The 14421-nt window shown below is 61.2% G+C and overlaps 2 protein-coding genes across 2 annotated transcripts; both read right to left on the bottom strand.

Moving 5' to 3' along the window:
- Window positions 1-1638: 1638 nt before the first annotated feature.
- Window positions 1639-5594, bottom strand: BESB_009350 (UBA/TS-N domain-containing protein; the record flags this gene model as incomplete). Its single annotated transcript, XM_029359689.1, has 4 exons — window positions 1639-1806; window positions 2173-2400; window positions 3072-3920; window positions 4428-5594. The coding sequence occupies 4 exons, from the start codon at window positions 5592-5594 to the stop codon at window positions 1639-1641; spliced, it is 2412 nt and encodes an 803-aa protein (XP_029222602.1).
- Window positions 5595-8145: 2551 nt separating this feature from the next.
- BESB_009340 (UBA/TS-N domain-containing protein) lies at window positions 8146-11905 on the bottom strand (the record flags this gene model as incomplete). Its single annotated transcript, XM_029359688.1, has 4 exons — window positions 8146-8997; window positions 9099-9838; window positions 9940-10642; window positions 10937-11905. 4 exons carry the CDS (start codon window positions 11903-11905, stop codon window positions 8146-8148), a joined length of 3264 nt encoding a protein of 1087 aa, XP_029222601.1.
- Window positions 11906-14421: the final 2516 nt, after the last annotated feature.

The raw sequence follows: 14421 nt of genomic DNA, 5'->3' as shown, positions 1-14421 counted from the left end.
ATTGTTGTCACATGACCTGGCGAGGTGGAGATGAGGTCCGGAAAAACCGTTGAAATCCGTCGTGTAACGAAAACGAGGAAATCTGAGAAGCTAATTTGGAGAGGTCATCTCTTGAACAAGAGGGAACGTGTGTGACAAGGCAGCAGCGCAGAGCAGCTGCTCGCCTCCGTAGGAATGAGGCTAGAGGACACCGAACACGGGGACGACACAAGAAACCTGCTTGTTACGTAGTCAGAAGGATGCGTTGCCAGAGGAGAAGCAGAGGACCTGCAGGCGTGTTGAAAAGTCTAAAATGAAGTGGAGGGCAGTGAGGCGAAGAAACGAACAAGGTGGAGGTGCCGTTTCTCTCCTTCCTATTTCGTCTGAGGCGATTGAAGTTTTTGGCGTCCACGCGTCGGGGCACCGAACCAAAGAGGAAGGCAGCGCGATTTACTTCATACCAATTGTCTTATAAACATCCGGGTTTCCAAACTGCCACCCGCACCATTCTCGCAGACCAAGTGAAAAAACTGTACCAGTGTGTAAGCGTTTAGACGCAGGCGCACTCGTTTAGCTGCAGACTCGTCAGCCGTATCGAGACATGCGCTTGGAGAAGAGCATCGGCCTTCACAACCGTGCTTTTTTTGGCAGTCGCGCGGAGCGGCAGCGGGAGCGTGAGGCCGCAGGACCCTCACTTCTCATTTGCCAGGCTCTCGAGCGATGGTCGTGGCGAAACACAAGCGTTTCTGCTCGTGTATCCCGCTGCGGCTGCGTGCGCTTCTGCTCTGTGTGAAAGTGCGCGCTAAAACGGGGCTCGAGGCTCCAGCGCTCGACATGTCTGCCGCAGCCCAGGCAGCTCTCGCTTTCGTGCGATGCATCGCACGCATCTCTGACTGTCTAGTTTTATACAGACAACGCGTCTGCGGCTTTGAAAACCTCTCAGGCTCTCCAGCCACGCACAACGAAAAAGGGGCGGTAGCTGCCAGGGCCGCACGGGGGACAGAGTCGCGCTCTCGCAGACTCTCTCGGTGAAGAGTTTCTCCTTCCCCGCATAGTCGCTACATGAGAACCGGAAATACTGGTCCTCCACGTCCACCCATGCAGCCGGTCCCTAGATCGCCACTAATCCGCAGTCTGAAGCTCGTATTCTCGCATTCGTAAATCGCACGTACTCCGTCAATGTAGCTATACGTACACGCCGAAGTAGACTTGGTTCGCGGCAGCTTGGGAAGAGCCAAATTCAAACGTTCTCTCGCTTTTGAAAAGAAGACAAAAGGCCACACCGAGCAGAGTCGGCTCTGGAAGTCACTGTGTCGAAGAAGCTCACAAAGAAAGTGCTCACATGCGGTCAGAACAGAAAGAGACGATACACACAGCAGTTTACGTGTTCGCCCCGAACCAGAGTGTTCACGTGAGGAGGACTATCCAGAAAGAAAACCAGCGAGTTTCAAGTCGAGCCGATGATTTCGCAAAGCATTAAGCGAGGGAAAAACGCCGCACGAGACAACTGCGCGCGCGCGGTGAGATGTTTGTTCTGTGTGCCATGCACACGCGCGGACAAAGAACTCCCGCCCGCAGTCCTCGCTTTCAGAGGACGCGCAGACACACAGCGAGCTACGCAATCGATCTCGATGGGACGCCGCACCGGCAGCGTTCGGTCTACTGGAGAGCGGCTGCAGCCTTAGCAAGTTGCTTGCTGTGTTTGTTCAGCTTCATGAATCCCACGACAAGCGGCAGCAGCACCGGAACTGCGAGCGGCACGTAGATCGCGCATTTAAACTCGAAACTAAAGTGAGACTTACCAGTCACACTCTCTTCCTGCAGCGCCTGTAAACTCACAAACGCAGCCGAACCCCCAGAGACGCAATTCTTTCCGCAAAGAGCGAGACACACACGAATATGGGCATACACACACCAGCGAGAGTGCGTGTGCGGCGTATTTCAGGGTGTGAAACGATACGGTTTGCCGCTGGAAAAAAAGAGAAATTCCAGTTTTGCTGCAGACTCAGACCCTAGGCACGGCACACTGCGCGGAGCTTAGAAATACGTGTGTGCATGTCCTGACCACCTAACGCCTTTTGCATTCGTCGTATCTCCGGCGACTCTTCAGAACATGTCGACGTGGAATCTCGACTGCGCAGCGCCGCGATCGATCGGGGAAAGGCGCTTGAGACGCGCAGCCCGTAAGTTTACCTCTAGCGAGTCTTGGAAAGCCGCTCGCGCGAGTGCGAGAGCAAGACCAAGGAAGCGCGCAGGCGCCACTCCGCGCGCGTCTCTCCCTGTCGCGTGGGCGTCTAGGACACGTCCCGCTTCTGCTGCGACGTCCGAAGAAAGAAGTTGCTTGTGCAGGTCGTCGGGCAGAGTCTCGCAAATGCGGCCCTGAAGCGCCTCCGCGCTGCAGTCGATGAACGTCAGCGCTCTCTGCAGGCGCCAACAAACCCAGCGACAGACAGACAGCCAAGGTGAGTCACCGAAAGCCGGCGCTCGCGTGGCGGCGGCCAGGACACAGACAGAGACAAAGCGGACGCGAAGGATTCGCGAACATCCGTCGACGCGCGAGGCAACGCAGAAGCCTTCTACGTGCCGCGAAAGGCTGAAATGCCCGACACCGCGAGACACATGTTTTAAACAGATATTTGCAGACAGAGGCCTATGCAAACGAAGCGTGCATGCAAAGAAGCGTCGTCTTCTCGACGCGCGCCTCTGGATGGAAGGCAGAGCGCCGAAGAGTTGAACAGGCAAGAGATTCAACTAACTCAGAAGAGGAAGTGACTGCATCGGTCGCCCCCGGAAACTGAAACAGTCTGACTTTGATCGAGCAGTTCTCGATGTAGAGTTCCCTACCGCCCTACTCCACAGACGTTTCTACTTCTAGCTGCACACCTCCCTGTCGGCCGTTCCATTCAAGGCGCCCTCTCTTGGCATGTATATATGTACAGATACGTATTTATATAAATATATATGTAGATATATGTATATATAAGTGTATATATGCATATATGTGTATATATAGATGCACAGTTGCAGTTGAAGGTAGCGAATTTTGGCGAGTACATTGAAAGGACATGCTCTCGGAAGGCTTTCTCGCGTACCTCGAGCGCCTCACCGACATGAGGCTGGACAGCGAGCTCCGTTTGGTTTTCGATGATGGTTTGCAGACTTCGAATGTTGCTGACTGCGCGTTCAACAAGCTGTACGTACACTCGGCGGGCGAGGCGCCAGACTTCCCAGACGCCAACGCCTGCATCGGCATGCTGCGCGACGACGAGAATGGCGCGGTTCGCTTTCTCTGGGTCTTTCTCATTTGCGTGCGCCGCCTCTTCTCGCGGCGACTCCCACAGCATCACCACGTCGTTTTCGTTCGCTTCGTCGAGGAAAGAGGCTCTCTCCTCAGAGTCCCCCACGACGCGCACGCGCCAGCGCCCTGTGTCTGCGTCGCCTGCCGCCCCCCCCTCGAGAGCGTCTTCCGCGAAGTAGTCCGCCAGCGTCGGCGGGAGCGCGAAGAAGGTGCGCAACTGCGCGACCCAGACGCCCGCGATATGTTGCATGTCTCGTGCCGGAAACTGGAAGATCGCCGACGACGCGGGCGCGGAAGCGGAGACGGGCGACGCGACGGCGAGGCCGCCCCAGCCGGGGATCGCGATGCCGGTCACCGTGTCGGTCTCGGTGCCCTGGCCGGTGGCAGCCTCGCTGGGCTCTCTGCGGATTTTCCGACCGGGCTTGCCTCCCCTCAAAACTACCGGCACCGGAGAGCGGTAAACCGCCAGGTTCAGCGACGGCGCGGGCGCATGCGTCGGCGTCGTCATGATGTGCTCAGGCTGCCAAGTGCTTGCGACCGCGTGGAGGTGATGCTGCGACGCCATGTCCAGGACCCACGGCGCCGCGGAGGCCGAGTCCGCCGGGGGCGTCAGAAGCGAAGCGATGCCGCTGTGCGGCACAACCTGAAAACAGACAAGAGAGACAGACGCAGTGGTTGCGAGCTTAGCGAAGCGTCTTCATCCGCAGCCGCGAGAGGGACGCGGCGGCGCGACATCCCTCGACGCCGGTCTCGCACAGAAGAGCAACACAGCAGGAAAAACACACAGGGATCGAGAGAGACGCCCAAACTCGCGCTCCTCAGCGACAACGGCCATCCCCTGGCAAGATACGTCGGTGGCGGGGAGAGGGGGAGGGGGGGGTGCCGAGAGGGGCGGCACGCAGGCAGAGCGACGAGAAGACATGCAGGAAGCAGCCTGCAGGCTGCGCGACTCGAGCCGCCCGTCGGTCTGCGGCAGTCGTTCTCTCTGCGTCTCACGTCGCCACGCAAGCAGAGGCGTTTTGGAAATTTGGCGTCGGAGCTCCTGAAGTCCTCCCCGGAGGGTGTGGGGGGCGCGGCGCAGTCCGCTTGCCACATGCGTCGCGAAGAAGCGTCGGGCTGCGCTGTGGAGCGACCTGCAGCTCAAACTCACCTGTGACTGCGTGTGGAGGAAGTTGAAGACGACGGCGAGGCGGGAGAAGAAGGGCTCAAGAAACGGCGCGTAGACGTCTCGCTTGAATCTCCACGCGAGGCGGTGCTGACCGGTCTGCTTCGCGCCGAGGCGCCTGGGGACGGAGTCGCCGCCCAGCCAGAAGCTCAAGTCGTACTGAGAAGAGAAGGGGAAGAAGAAGCGCGTCTCGTTCAGAGGCGCGAAGAAGGACGTGCGCAACAGCTGCGCGAGCGCGGAGTAGGTCCGCTGCGCGGCCGCGGAGGACGTGGAAGCCTCTGAAGAGGGGGCGGGCGCGACGACTGTGATGGCAGATTCTGCGTGGAGCGTGAATCGCGAGGCGTATTTCTTGCCTTCCGCGCGCTCCGCCGAGAAAAAGATCGTGTACGTCAGCGCGTCTTCTCGCCTCCGCGCGCGCTCGGGAGCCGCGGAGGCGCACGCAGAAGAGGAGGCGCGCGAGACCGCTGAGTCGATCAGCGCGACGCGTAGGAGAGACGCGCCCGTCGCCTCGAGGCCGAGGAGGAGCGACGTGGCGCGGTCTGTCGGCGAGAAAAGGAGACGCAAGTCAGTCACGAAAGGGCGCCTCTCTCCGCGCGCAGTGTCTCCTTTGGTCGCATCCGCGCCCTCCGGAGCCTCCTGCGCAGGGAAGAGCGAGCCGTACAGCTTGGGGTCCTCCGGCCAAGAGACCTTGCCGGCCTCTCGCAGCGCCGCAGCTCGCCCCTGCAGCCAGTCGAAGAAGTCCGCCGCTGCGGGCCGCACCGCGCCGCAGAGAGGCACGAGTTCCAGCGAAAATCCGGAGACCAGTGGGGGAAGGAGCGCGAAGACGGGCGACGCGGCCGCCTTCGCACCCTCTGCAGGCTCGTCGGCCTCCTGGCGGCGCTTCTTCTTGTAAGCCGCCTCCCAGCGCGCATACACGTCCGCCGCCGCTTTGTAGACGTCCCCTGAGCCTCCCTCAGAGGCCGCCGGCGAGGCGAGCCGCGAGGCCACGCGCTGCGAAATCGGAAAGGACACGAGCGCGGGAATCGGCGAGCGGCGAACCGACGTCACCCGCCACCACGCCGCCACCCCCAGGAGTGCCCATAGCGAAAACGCGAAGAGCACCGACAGACGCAGACGAATCTTTGCCTTTTCGACGGAAATCAGGGGCTCCATCGTCCCGCACACACGCACCCAGCGCGGCCAGTCAGAAACGGCTCGCGAGAGCCAGTCCACGGTGTACGTACACCTGACGAAGCGCAGCAGCGGACGGCGACTGCGCGAAAGGATGCAGGCGGATGTGGCGTCGATGCGAAAGACACGGAAAGCCGCGCTGCGAGGAAGGCGCTCAGACTGAGGAGAGAAGATGGAGAGCCGCCGGCAGACAAGAAGATCCAGACGCGAGAGCGCGGAAACCACAGGGACGACGCACACTGGCGACCTGAGGCACCGACGAGAAAAGCGGACTCCTGTGTGGCGCCGCGAGGCGGCCCGCCGCGGAGCAGAAGAAGGAGAAGAGGAAACCGCGACCGCGTGGCGTCGGGTAAAGCGCGGAAAACCGTCAAATCCAACACAAGAGCGGGCACGCGCTGGGCAACCGCTCTTATACGCCGCCGGTGGAAGTCAAGGAGTCAGGGACGAGGGAACGAAGAAGACACAGACAGAAAGGAGAAAAAAACAGAGTCGCCTCTTGGACTAAACGGCAGCGGAACTCGCTCCGTATACGGGACGACGGTCGCCTCGTCGGCGCCGTGGAGACGACAGCGGAGGAGCGTGCGGAGGTGTGTATTGTAAGGCCGACAGAAGTCTGCGCGCAGAATGTATCGAAAAAGAGAGAGGGGTTGCGGCACGCTTCTGCTGAAAACGTGTGATCAAAGAAGAGAAAAACCGGAAAATTCAAGGTCGATGCGAGCGCAAGACGCGCGCGAGTGGACTGCCGCGACAGGAAGCAGATGAGATGCCGAAAGTCGCGAAAGAAGAGGGGATGCGGATTCCACAGACCGGCAGATCCGTCCAGAGAAAAGAGAGTGAAGGACGTAAGAACAAGAGGCCACACCCCAAGAAGATGATTGTGTCTTGCGGCTTTACGCGCTGGCGGGTCGCCCGGTCGTGTGCGCATGCAAGGCGACGAGGAGAGGACAGGGAAATACCCAAACACTAGAAAGCAGTCTCTTAGTGCACACCAGACAGAAAGAATGCCTTTCCAGGCTTTCTCAGAGCAGTGTCACTCCGTTGGGAAATGAATGTGCGCAGAAAAGGCGACTCTCTTCCCAGCCGCTCTAAACTCCTTACGCCCTGCGTAAGGGCGTAAGGAGTTTCAAGACGCCTTCAGCTTGCTCTCTTCATGCGCCCCCCGAGGCTCTTCCTCAGACCGAACCTCCTTCAGATATATACTCTGCGCTACGCACGTTCCTAAAGCAACCCCTGAAGAGTAGTATAGGCGAGCAGCGAGAGTTGGCTCCTGCGTTTCACGCGGAATCTCGTGGTGGCGAGACGCAACCCGCCGAAAGAAAGTTGCTGCCTCCCGTCAATCCCAGAAAAGGCCTTCTTCGGCGACATAGCGCTCAGCCTCGCACTTTCTAGCACCTTACTCTTCTGCCACACGATACAAACATACTCCTATATATACACATACTGTATTCATATATATATATATATATATATATATATATATATATACAGTATATATTCATACATTTTCAATACTGTATACGATCGGAGTGTGAGCGCCGCTGTGTGCATATACATATATACATGTAGATATTTATACACATGTATATATATGTATAGATACGTTAGATGCAATTACATATATATATACATATTCAGGCTAGATGTATGTGAGAATTTCTGATGATTTTTTTCCACGTTCATCCCGCAGGGTGCTGTGCCCAAATCATTGCCTGGGTGACAATCTGCAGATTCCTCGTTTCGCTCTTGCGCCGCATCGGGCAGCAGGGAAGCACTTCGGAATATTTTCTCCGTATTCAAATACATGCAACTCCAAATGTATGCACATATATGTGTATATGTGCATGTGTGCGCGTGTATTTGTGACTATCTACGTGGGCGGGGGCAGGCAGAAGCGCTGAAACGTGCAGGCGTTGCGTGTCGAGTGGAGCTGGAGCGGAGTGGCGCTCCGAGCTTGACGCGGCGGCAGCCCGACAGAGGCTGTGAGACATTTGCGCGCAGCGATTTTCTTGCGACAGACTCGCTGAGGAATAGAGCGAAATCATCCTTAGGCAGTCTGAGCAAAAGCAGCGGCATTGCAGGCAACAGGGCTTGGAGCACGATTGAGAGTCGCTGGTTAACCACACGCGTGAGGCGAAGGTATCGACGCGACGCTGACTCGCACGGCTCGAGGGAAGCCGCAGGCCTTCGTTGGGGCCGTCAGAGTTCCCTTTGCATTTCTTAAAAAGCTCTCCGATGCGCCCTGAACGCCTCCTCCTCCTCGACGTGGCTCCACCACGGCATGTGCATGCACGAATCAGGGTTTAGGGTTTGACTCAGTTCCATACACCTCGGCACGTCGTCAGCGTACGCGTTCAGGAGGCTCGGTCTGAGGCAGAATCGTCTTCTTCCATGAGCAGAAACGGAGGGGGACACGCAGTGCGCAGTTGAGCCGAACTTCCGCGTGTCTTTCCTCAACGCGCCTCACCGGTCGACAGCCGCCCCCCCCGCGGCTAACCCCTGCCTTCCTCGGCATCGTCTTCTGAGAGTCTCTCATCTACAAGAGGTCGTTGAAGGCACTCATTCTGTCGGCCACGGAGGAAGTCGCGGCAGTCCAGCCCGCGCTCCCGTTCTGCTGGGCGGGGCGTGCGTCTGCTTCGTTTCCTGAGTCGCTGGCGCTCTCCCGCGGATCCTCTCGGCGTTTGTGTGTGCGCGGCCTGCGCGTCTCCTCGCACTCTGCGTCGCGTCCGCGGCTCTCTGAAGCGCTGGAAGAGGGCGACGAGGAACTCGCGTCTCGGCGCGCGCGTCGCGCCTCTGCGCGCTCTGCGCCGCCCGCCCTCTCGCGGGTTTTGCCTCGCTCTCGCTCTCTCCCTTCGTCCTCCCACCTCCGCGTCGCCTTCCAGCGGCGCCTCGCGCGTCGGCTCCGCGCCGCTGCGTCCTCCTTCTCCTCTTCGCGTTCTTCGGCCTCGCTCGCGTCTCTCTGCGCGCGGAAGTCCTCCGCAGGCATCGCGAAACTCGGTTTCCGCAGGCCCCAGTCGCAGCCTGGTGTCTCAGTGTCAAAGCCGCCCAGCAAGTCGGGCAGGGGAGGCGTCGAGCCGCTGGCGTCGCGCGAGTGGCGCCTGCGCTCGACCTGCGGCGAGGAAACACCGCGCGAGCCCGAAAAGGCCTCCTCGAGGTCGTCGAGCGGGCACGACGCCGTCGAGGTCAAGCGCGCGTCGCAATCCAGGCGTTGGCGGTCGCACGCCACGCCGCCGTTCCTGCGGTCGTCGCCCTCAGCCCGCCGCCTCCGCCTCTCTCCGCGCGCGCGACGCGACCGACTCAAGTCCCAGTCGTCCTCCGCGCTGCCGGAGGAGACGCTGCGACTCGAGCGCGACAAGCTCCGCGCGTTGTCGCGCCGCCTCCTCGAGTCCTGCGGCCGAGCAGCAGACCTGCGTCTCGCGTGCTTCTCTGCCTCCTCTTGGCTGCTTTCGCTTGCGCTCTTCGCCGCCGCTTCGCGGGGGCAGCGCCCACCCAGTCGTCGCTGCCGCCTCGCTCTCCGTCCTCGCGCGCCCGTCTCGCCCTCCCGCCGTTGCGGGCTCTCTCGGCGCGTTTGCTGCGGCGGTGTCTCCTCTCTGGAGACTCCACCTCTGAGCACGAGGAGAGGCTCGACGAGCGCGAGCTCAGCGAGCTCGCGGAATGCCCTTGCCAGCGGCCCTTATGCTCCCCCCCTCTGCGGTGACGGTGCCGCGACCCCCGATGACGCGAGGCCGCTCGCTCGGCTCTCGTCTCCTCGGCTCTCCCCCCGCGCCCGCTCGACTCCTCCCTGTCGGGTGAGGCCGCGCGCGCCGCGCTCTGTGAGGCCTCCGCGGACGCCGAGGAGGCGACTCGGCCTTCTGCGGCCAAGAGGCGCGCTTCGGCGCCCTCAGACAGCCCCTCGAGAAGAAGTGCATCCGCACTAGGTTCGTCTCGCCTGTGAGACGCGCGGCTCCGCGGCGAGGGCGCTTCTGCTGCCTCACCCCGCTCCGGACCCCGCTGCGCCTCGTCGCCCTCCTCGCCCTCGCGCCTCGCAGCACCTCGCCGCGGCTTCCGGACGGCGTCGTCATCGTCGCTTCTTGACCTGCTGGAGCTGCTGCTGCTGCGACTCGTCTTCTCGGAGGCGCTGCTTTCGGCCCTGTCTCTCCCCCCCGCAGGCCGGCGCCGCCTCCGCGTCCGCTCGTCTCCTCCGCGCGCGTCTATCGAATCGACTGCCTGCGCTGCTTCGGCTGCGTCGGCTGCGTCGCGTCGCAGCTCGCTTTTCCGCTCGCGGGGGGCAAGCTTTCATCGCTGGACCCAGCGCGGCGTCTGCTTGAGCGGCTCGATCGGCTTGCGCGACTCTCCTTCCGCTCGCCCTCAGCTTTCTCCGCGGCGAGCGCGGCGACTTCGCGCTGCGCGCGGCGCTTCTGCTGCCACGTCTGCCTCTCCTTCTTCTTCGCCGCCTTGAGCTTCTGCACCCACTTGAGCGTCGTCGGGAGGCGAACTTCCTCGAGGCCTGCTGCGGCGGCCCCCGCCCCCGCCCCGGCGGCGGTGGCGCTCGCGGGTTGCGCAGCGTTTCTTCGCCTTTCCTCCTCTTCGGCTGCGCGGCGCTTCTCCTCCCCGCGCTCGCGCTGCAGCTCCTCGACGCCGCCGCTGAGCAGCCAGTCCATGGCGGCCTGCGTGTCGTTCTCGTGGCGCTGCAGCGCCTTCTTCGCGAACACCTCCTCGAAGCCCTGCGCGGTGAGCACAGCAAGCGAGAGAATGTCCACAGTCACCTCGCTGCCCGCCGCCTCCGCGCCGCCGCCCTCCGGCGCATCGGCTCCGTCCAGCTGCGACGCTAGCATCAGCACCGGCGGCGCGCCTGCCGCGGAGGCGTCCGCGACCCACGTGCAAGAGGTCGCCTCGCGTTCCCACTTCTCCACGAGGCGCTCAGTCGCACTCAAACCCGAGCCCGTGACTCCGCCGTGAACCGGCGAAGACCGCGAGTCCTCCGCGCCCTCGCGCCGGCGCTGCGCCTCGGCCTCGGCCTCCGCCGCCGTCCGTTCTGCGAGCTCCAGCTCGACCTGAAGGAAAGAGAAGAAACGCGCACACACGCACCAGTCAGACCCCGCACATGGGCACGGCGTCCCTTTCCCAAGCCGAAAGCTGAATGCGCGACGAGGGCACGGAGACGCTTGCCAGCGCGAAGAATAAGCATGAACGCGCGCGGATGTGCGTACGCAGCAGGTGGGGATGAGCGCGTGTCGGGCGCCGGCGAGGAAGTGGAGCCGCAGGCGGCTAGGCCTGAGGCGCGCGGATGACGAGAGCGCGGCATGTTGAACGCGAGGAAAGGAGCCGATAGAGGCCTCTCGGCTTACCTGGGGAAGAAGGAGCTGCGGCGTCATTTCCACCATGGGGCGGAACTCCATGCGGCTCGGGAGGACTCTGGCGACGGCGTGCGCGCTGCTGGCGCAGAATTCGTACTGCAGATACTTGAGCGTCTGCAGCGCGCTGTCAAAGATGTCGCACTTATAGGCCTCCAGCATCTGCAGCCACTCAAATAGGACGTCGTCGACTTCCTTGAACCGGAGGCGCGCCGTCTCAACCGCGGCCTCGGCGAAGAGCAAGTCCTTCTCTATCGTCGCCGTCCACTTGCGCGCGCCTGCGCGCTTCCCGCCCACCGCGCCACTGCTCAACAGCCGCGAGGAAGAAGACGCGAAGCTCCCCGCCGCACTCCGCGGGCTGCCTTCGGCGTCTTCCTCTTCGGCGCCACTGCCCGCCTCGGCGCGGTCGCGCGCGGCGTCCTCGGGAGTCTCCGCGGCGCCGCGCCCGCCGGCAGTCGCCGCCGCGTGTTTGTCGCGGAGCAGCTCTACTTTCCGCTTCGCCAGCAGCCACTCGGCGAGGCGGCGGTTGCGAGTCTGGATGTCCTGTTTGAGCTTCGCGTTGTGCTCGCGGTGCTTCCGCAGTGGCTCGGTGACGTTGAACTGCAAGTCGCGCTTGAGCTTGGCGTACGCGGCGTGTGGCGCGTCCGCGCGCGTGATGCGGTGCACAGCCTCGCGATACAGACAGGCATCGCGCGCGATGCATGCGTCGCTCTTCTTCGTGAGGTGCAGCACCGCGGCCTCCGAGAGCCCCGAGAGACCGCCGCAGAGACTCTCGATGCCTTCGAGGAAGCGCGAGACGCCCGCCTGCAGCGCCTCCAGACTCTCGTCGAAGCGATAAAAGTCGCGCACCATGCCCTCAAACACAGGGTCCTGCGCCTTCAGAGACATCTCCACGGAGCCATGCTGCAGCCGCGAAAGGAAAAACAAAATGTCCGCCTTGAGCATCGCCAGAGAGTCCTCCATCTTGCTAAAAACCGCCACTGGGAGGAGCAGTTACTGAGCAGAGCGAAACGCAAACGGGCGCCAAAAACGTCGCCCCTGAGAGCGCGGCAAGCGCGAGAGTGGAACAGAAGCACACGGGAGACGAGCGTGAGCGAACAGGCATGAGTGGTCGTCGCTCACTCCCCCTTCGAACAGAAGCCGAGCTCAGGTTGCGGCTAGCGACCCTTCAGCCGACCCAGAGAGAGTGAGAGACAGACAAGGTTCTCTGCGCCCTGCCGCGCTCTCAAAAAAAGCTCCTGCGCTTCTTCTCTTCGTCGCCGTGGCGTCTGCGGAGCCGAAGAGACGCTACGGGACCGCAGGAAGCGGAGAAAGCTGTCGCAGACGGACTCGCTAGTGAGGGTTGTTTCGTCTCCCTATGAGGATATGCAGCGGTCAGAGAAAGGAGGACAGAAGGAAACAACGACAGGTGGAGGGGGCAGGGGGTTGACGCGAGCGAACTCGTGACCGCTGCGTGCACTCACGGCAGTCCAGAAAAGAAAGCAGTCAGACGACAAGGTAGAGGGAGGCACCCGAAAGATGGATGACACGACAGTGGGAGCGAGGCGAGCAGGCGCATCGTGCAGAGAAAGACGTTCAAAGGCGCGGGGAAGCCTGCGCGAGACGAGACACACGACCAGCACGGAGATCTTTGGGGGGCTTGTCTCCGTTGACGGATCTCCGTATGCGACCGAAGGCGGTAGGGAGAAAGACAGCAGTTGAGGAAGCGTGGATGCGTAGTTGATGAGAGACTTGACGATTGGTTCACATGCGCGCATACGTTACACTGCCGCTCACCGATTTCACACTGCGCGCCGGCGCGGAAGGGGAGACGCCCGCGATCGGGGCAAACACGGATTGACCAACGCGCGAGGAAAAGGCAGACAAGCCAGAAAGGAAGGCAGGTGAGAGAAGAAAAAGGAAAGTGCAGGGAGGTGCCGCGGCACCGCAGAAAAAGTGGCACAGCACAGAGGAGGCGCGGAGGAAAGAGAGAGCGAGCCCGTTCAAGGACGCGAAGGAGCAGAAAGGGCTGAGAAAGCACATGAAGGACAGAAGGTTGACGTCGTTGTGAAGCGTCCTCCCTCTGCAGGCATTTCCTTCCTTCGAAGAAGCAGGTTGTTCGTGTGTAAGGCTTTATTTTCGGCCCGAGCGGACATCCTCCTTTCAGGTTGCGTTTTTGCTAAGCCACGCGCGAGGGATGTGTCTGCCCAACACATGCGCGTTGGCAGTACGTTTTTTCCCAGGCAAGAAGCAGTCCGTGCGAACCTGAGCGAGCGGCGGGTGAGACAAACCGACCCCGAAAAGGCAAGAAGGAGTGGCGGCAAAGCGAGTGCAACCGCTCTCGAGAGGCCGAGGACAAAAGGAAAGCTGAATCTCTGCTTTTGCGAGTGGCGCTGCGGCGGCAGCTGTACGTACATCTCAGGCGTGTCTCGCGCCCGCGGATTCACAGTCCTCCCGTGGCTGGCTGTTCCTGCGAAGAAACGGGAGGAAACGGGCCGAAACCGGGGAAAAGGGGCAGAGGCGAGGCACTTTGTGTTGCGGCAGGGAGCGGTAAAAACTGTCAAAAGGCGGAAAATGCAAAGAGAGAGGCGGCAGACCTGGGACGTTTGCCGCGTGCAACACGCGATGCATAACCGCGCCCGCATAGGAAGAAGCACGAGAGCTGCTTTTAGCACGTTGCCCATCCGCTCGAGAAGACCCTCCACTCATGGAGAAGTCATCAGATTCAGGTAAAAAGATATATATATGTGAAGTTGCAATTCCATGCGCAACCTAGACTTCACAAGCGTGTCTGCCCGCCCCAGGGCCACAGCGGGGGAGCTGCATTACACTCGACAGAAGAGAGGCCTTCATTGCACTTAAACAAATCGCCCGGTCATGGGCATTTGTGCCGAGGCTTTTCCAAGATCGTTTTGGGAAGGAGCCCACCGAACTTGCTCAATACTCCCGCGGCGGGCCGTTAAGGGCAGCCAGTCGGTGCACGGACCAGGATGTGCGGGCGTATCCTGCGCGGCAGAAACGCGCGTCTAACCTAGCATTCGTGTGTCCCTTCGATCGCTCCGTCTCCCTGTTTCCTCGACGTAAACGCCGCCATCTCTACACGCGGGAGGCGTAGCGATAGCTTCCTGAGGATGGGGGGGGGGGGGGGGGGGGGAACACCGCGAGATGGGGGGTGTGTGTGCGCATGCCTGGAGGTACAGTCTACGTGCGCATGTGAGAAGCGTGCGATTTCACTGATACCGAATTGTATCAGTGAAATCGCACGCTTCTCACATGCGGACGTATCTCTGCGGAATATCCCCAGCGACTGCGCGGACAGCCCGCAGAAGCGGCCCGGAGGTTCAAGGTCTTCTTTGAGACATCGGCGCGCACTCAGGCACGTCCATAGAGCCCCAGCTCGTCGCACATATACATTATATATATATATATATTTATCTATATTTGTGTATGTGAACGCCGCTGCTTCTCACGTACATCTAGAGATACGTGCCGCGCTTCAT

The sequence above is a fragment of the Besnoitia besnoiti genome, chromosome I, assembly GCF_002563875.1.
Source record: "Besnoitia besnoiti strain Bb-Ger1 chromosome I, whole genome shotgun sequence".
NCBI classification, from domain to species: domain Eukaryota; phylum Apicomplexa; class Conoidasida; order Eucoccidiorida; family Sarcocystidae; genus Besnoitia; species Besnoitia besnoiti.
The sequence above is the reverse complement of the archived record's forward strand: the minus strand, read 5'-3'. Positions and strand labels throughout refer to the sequence as shown.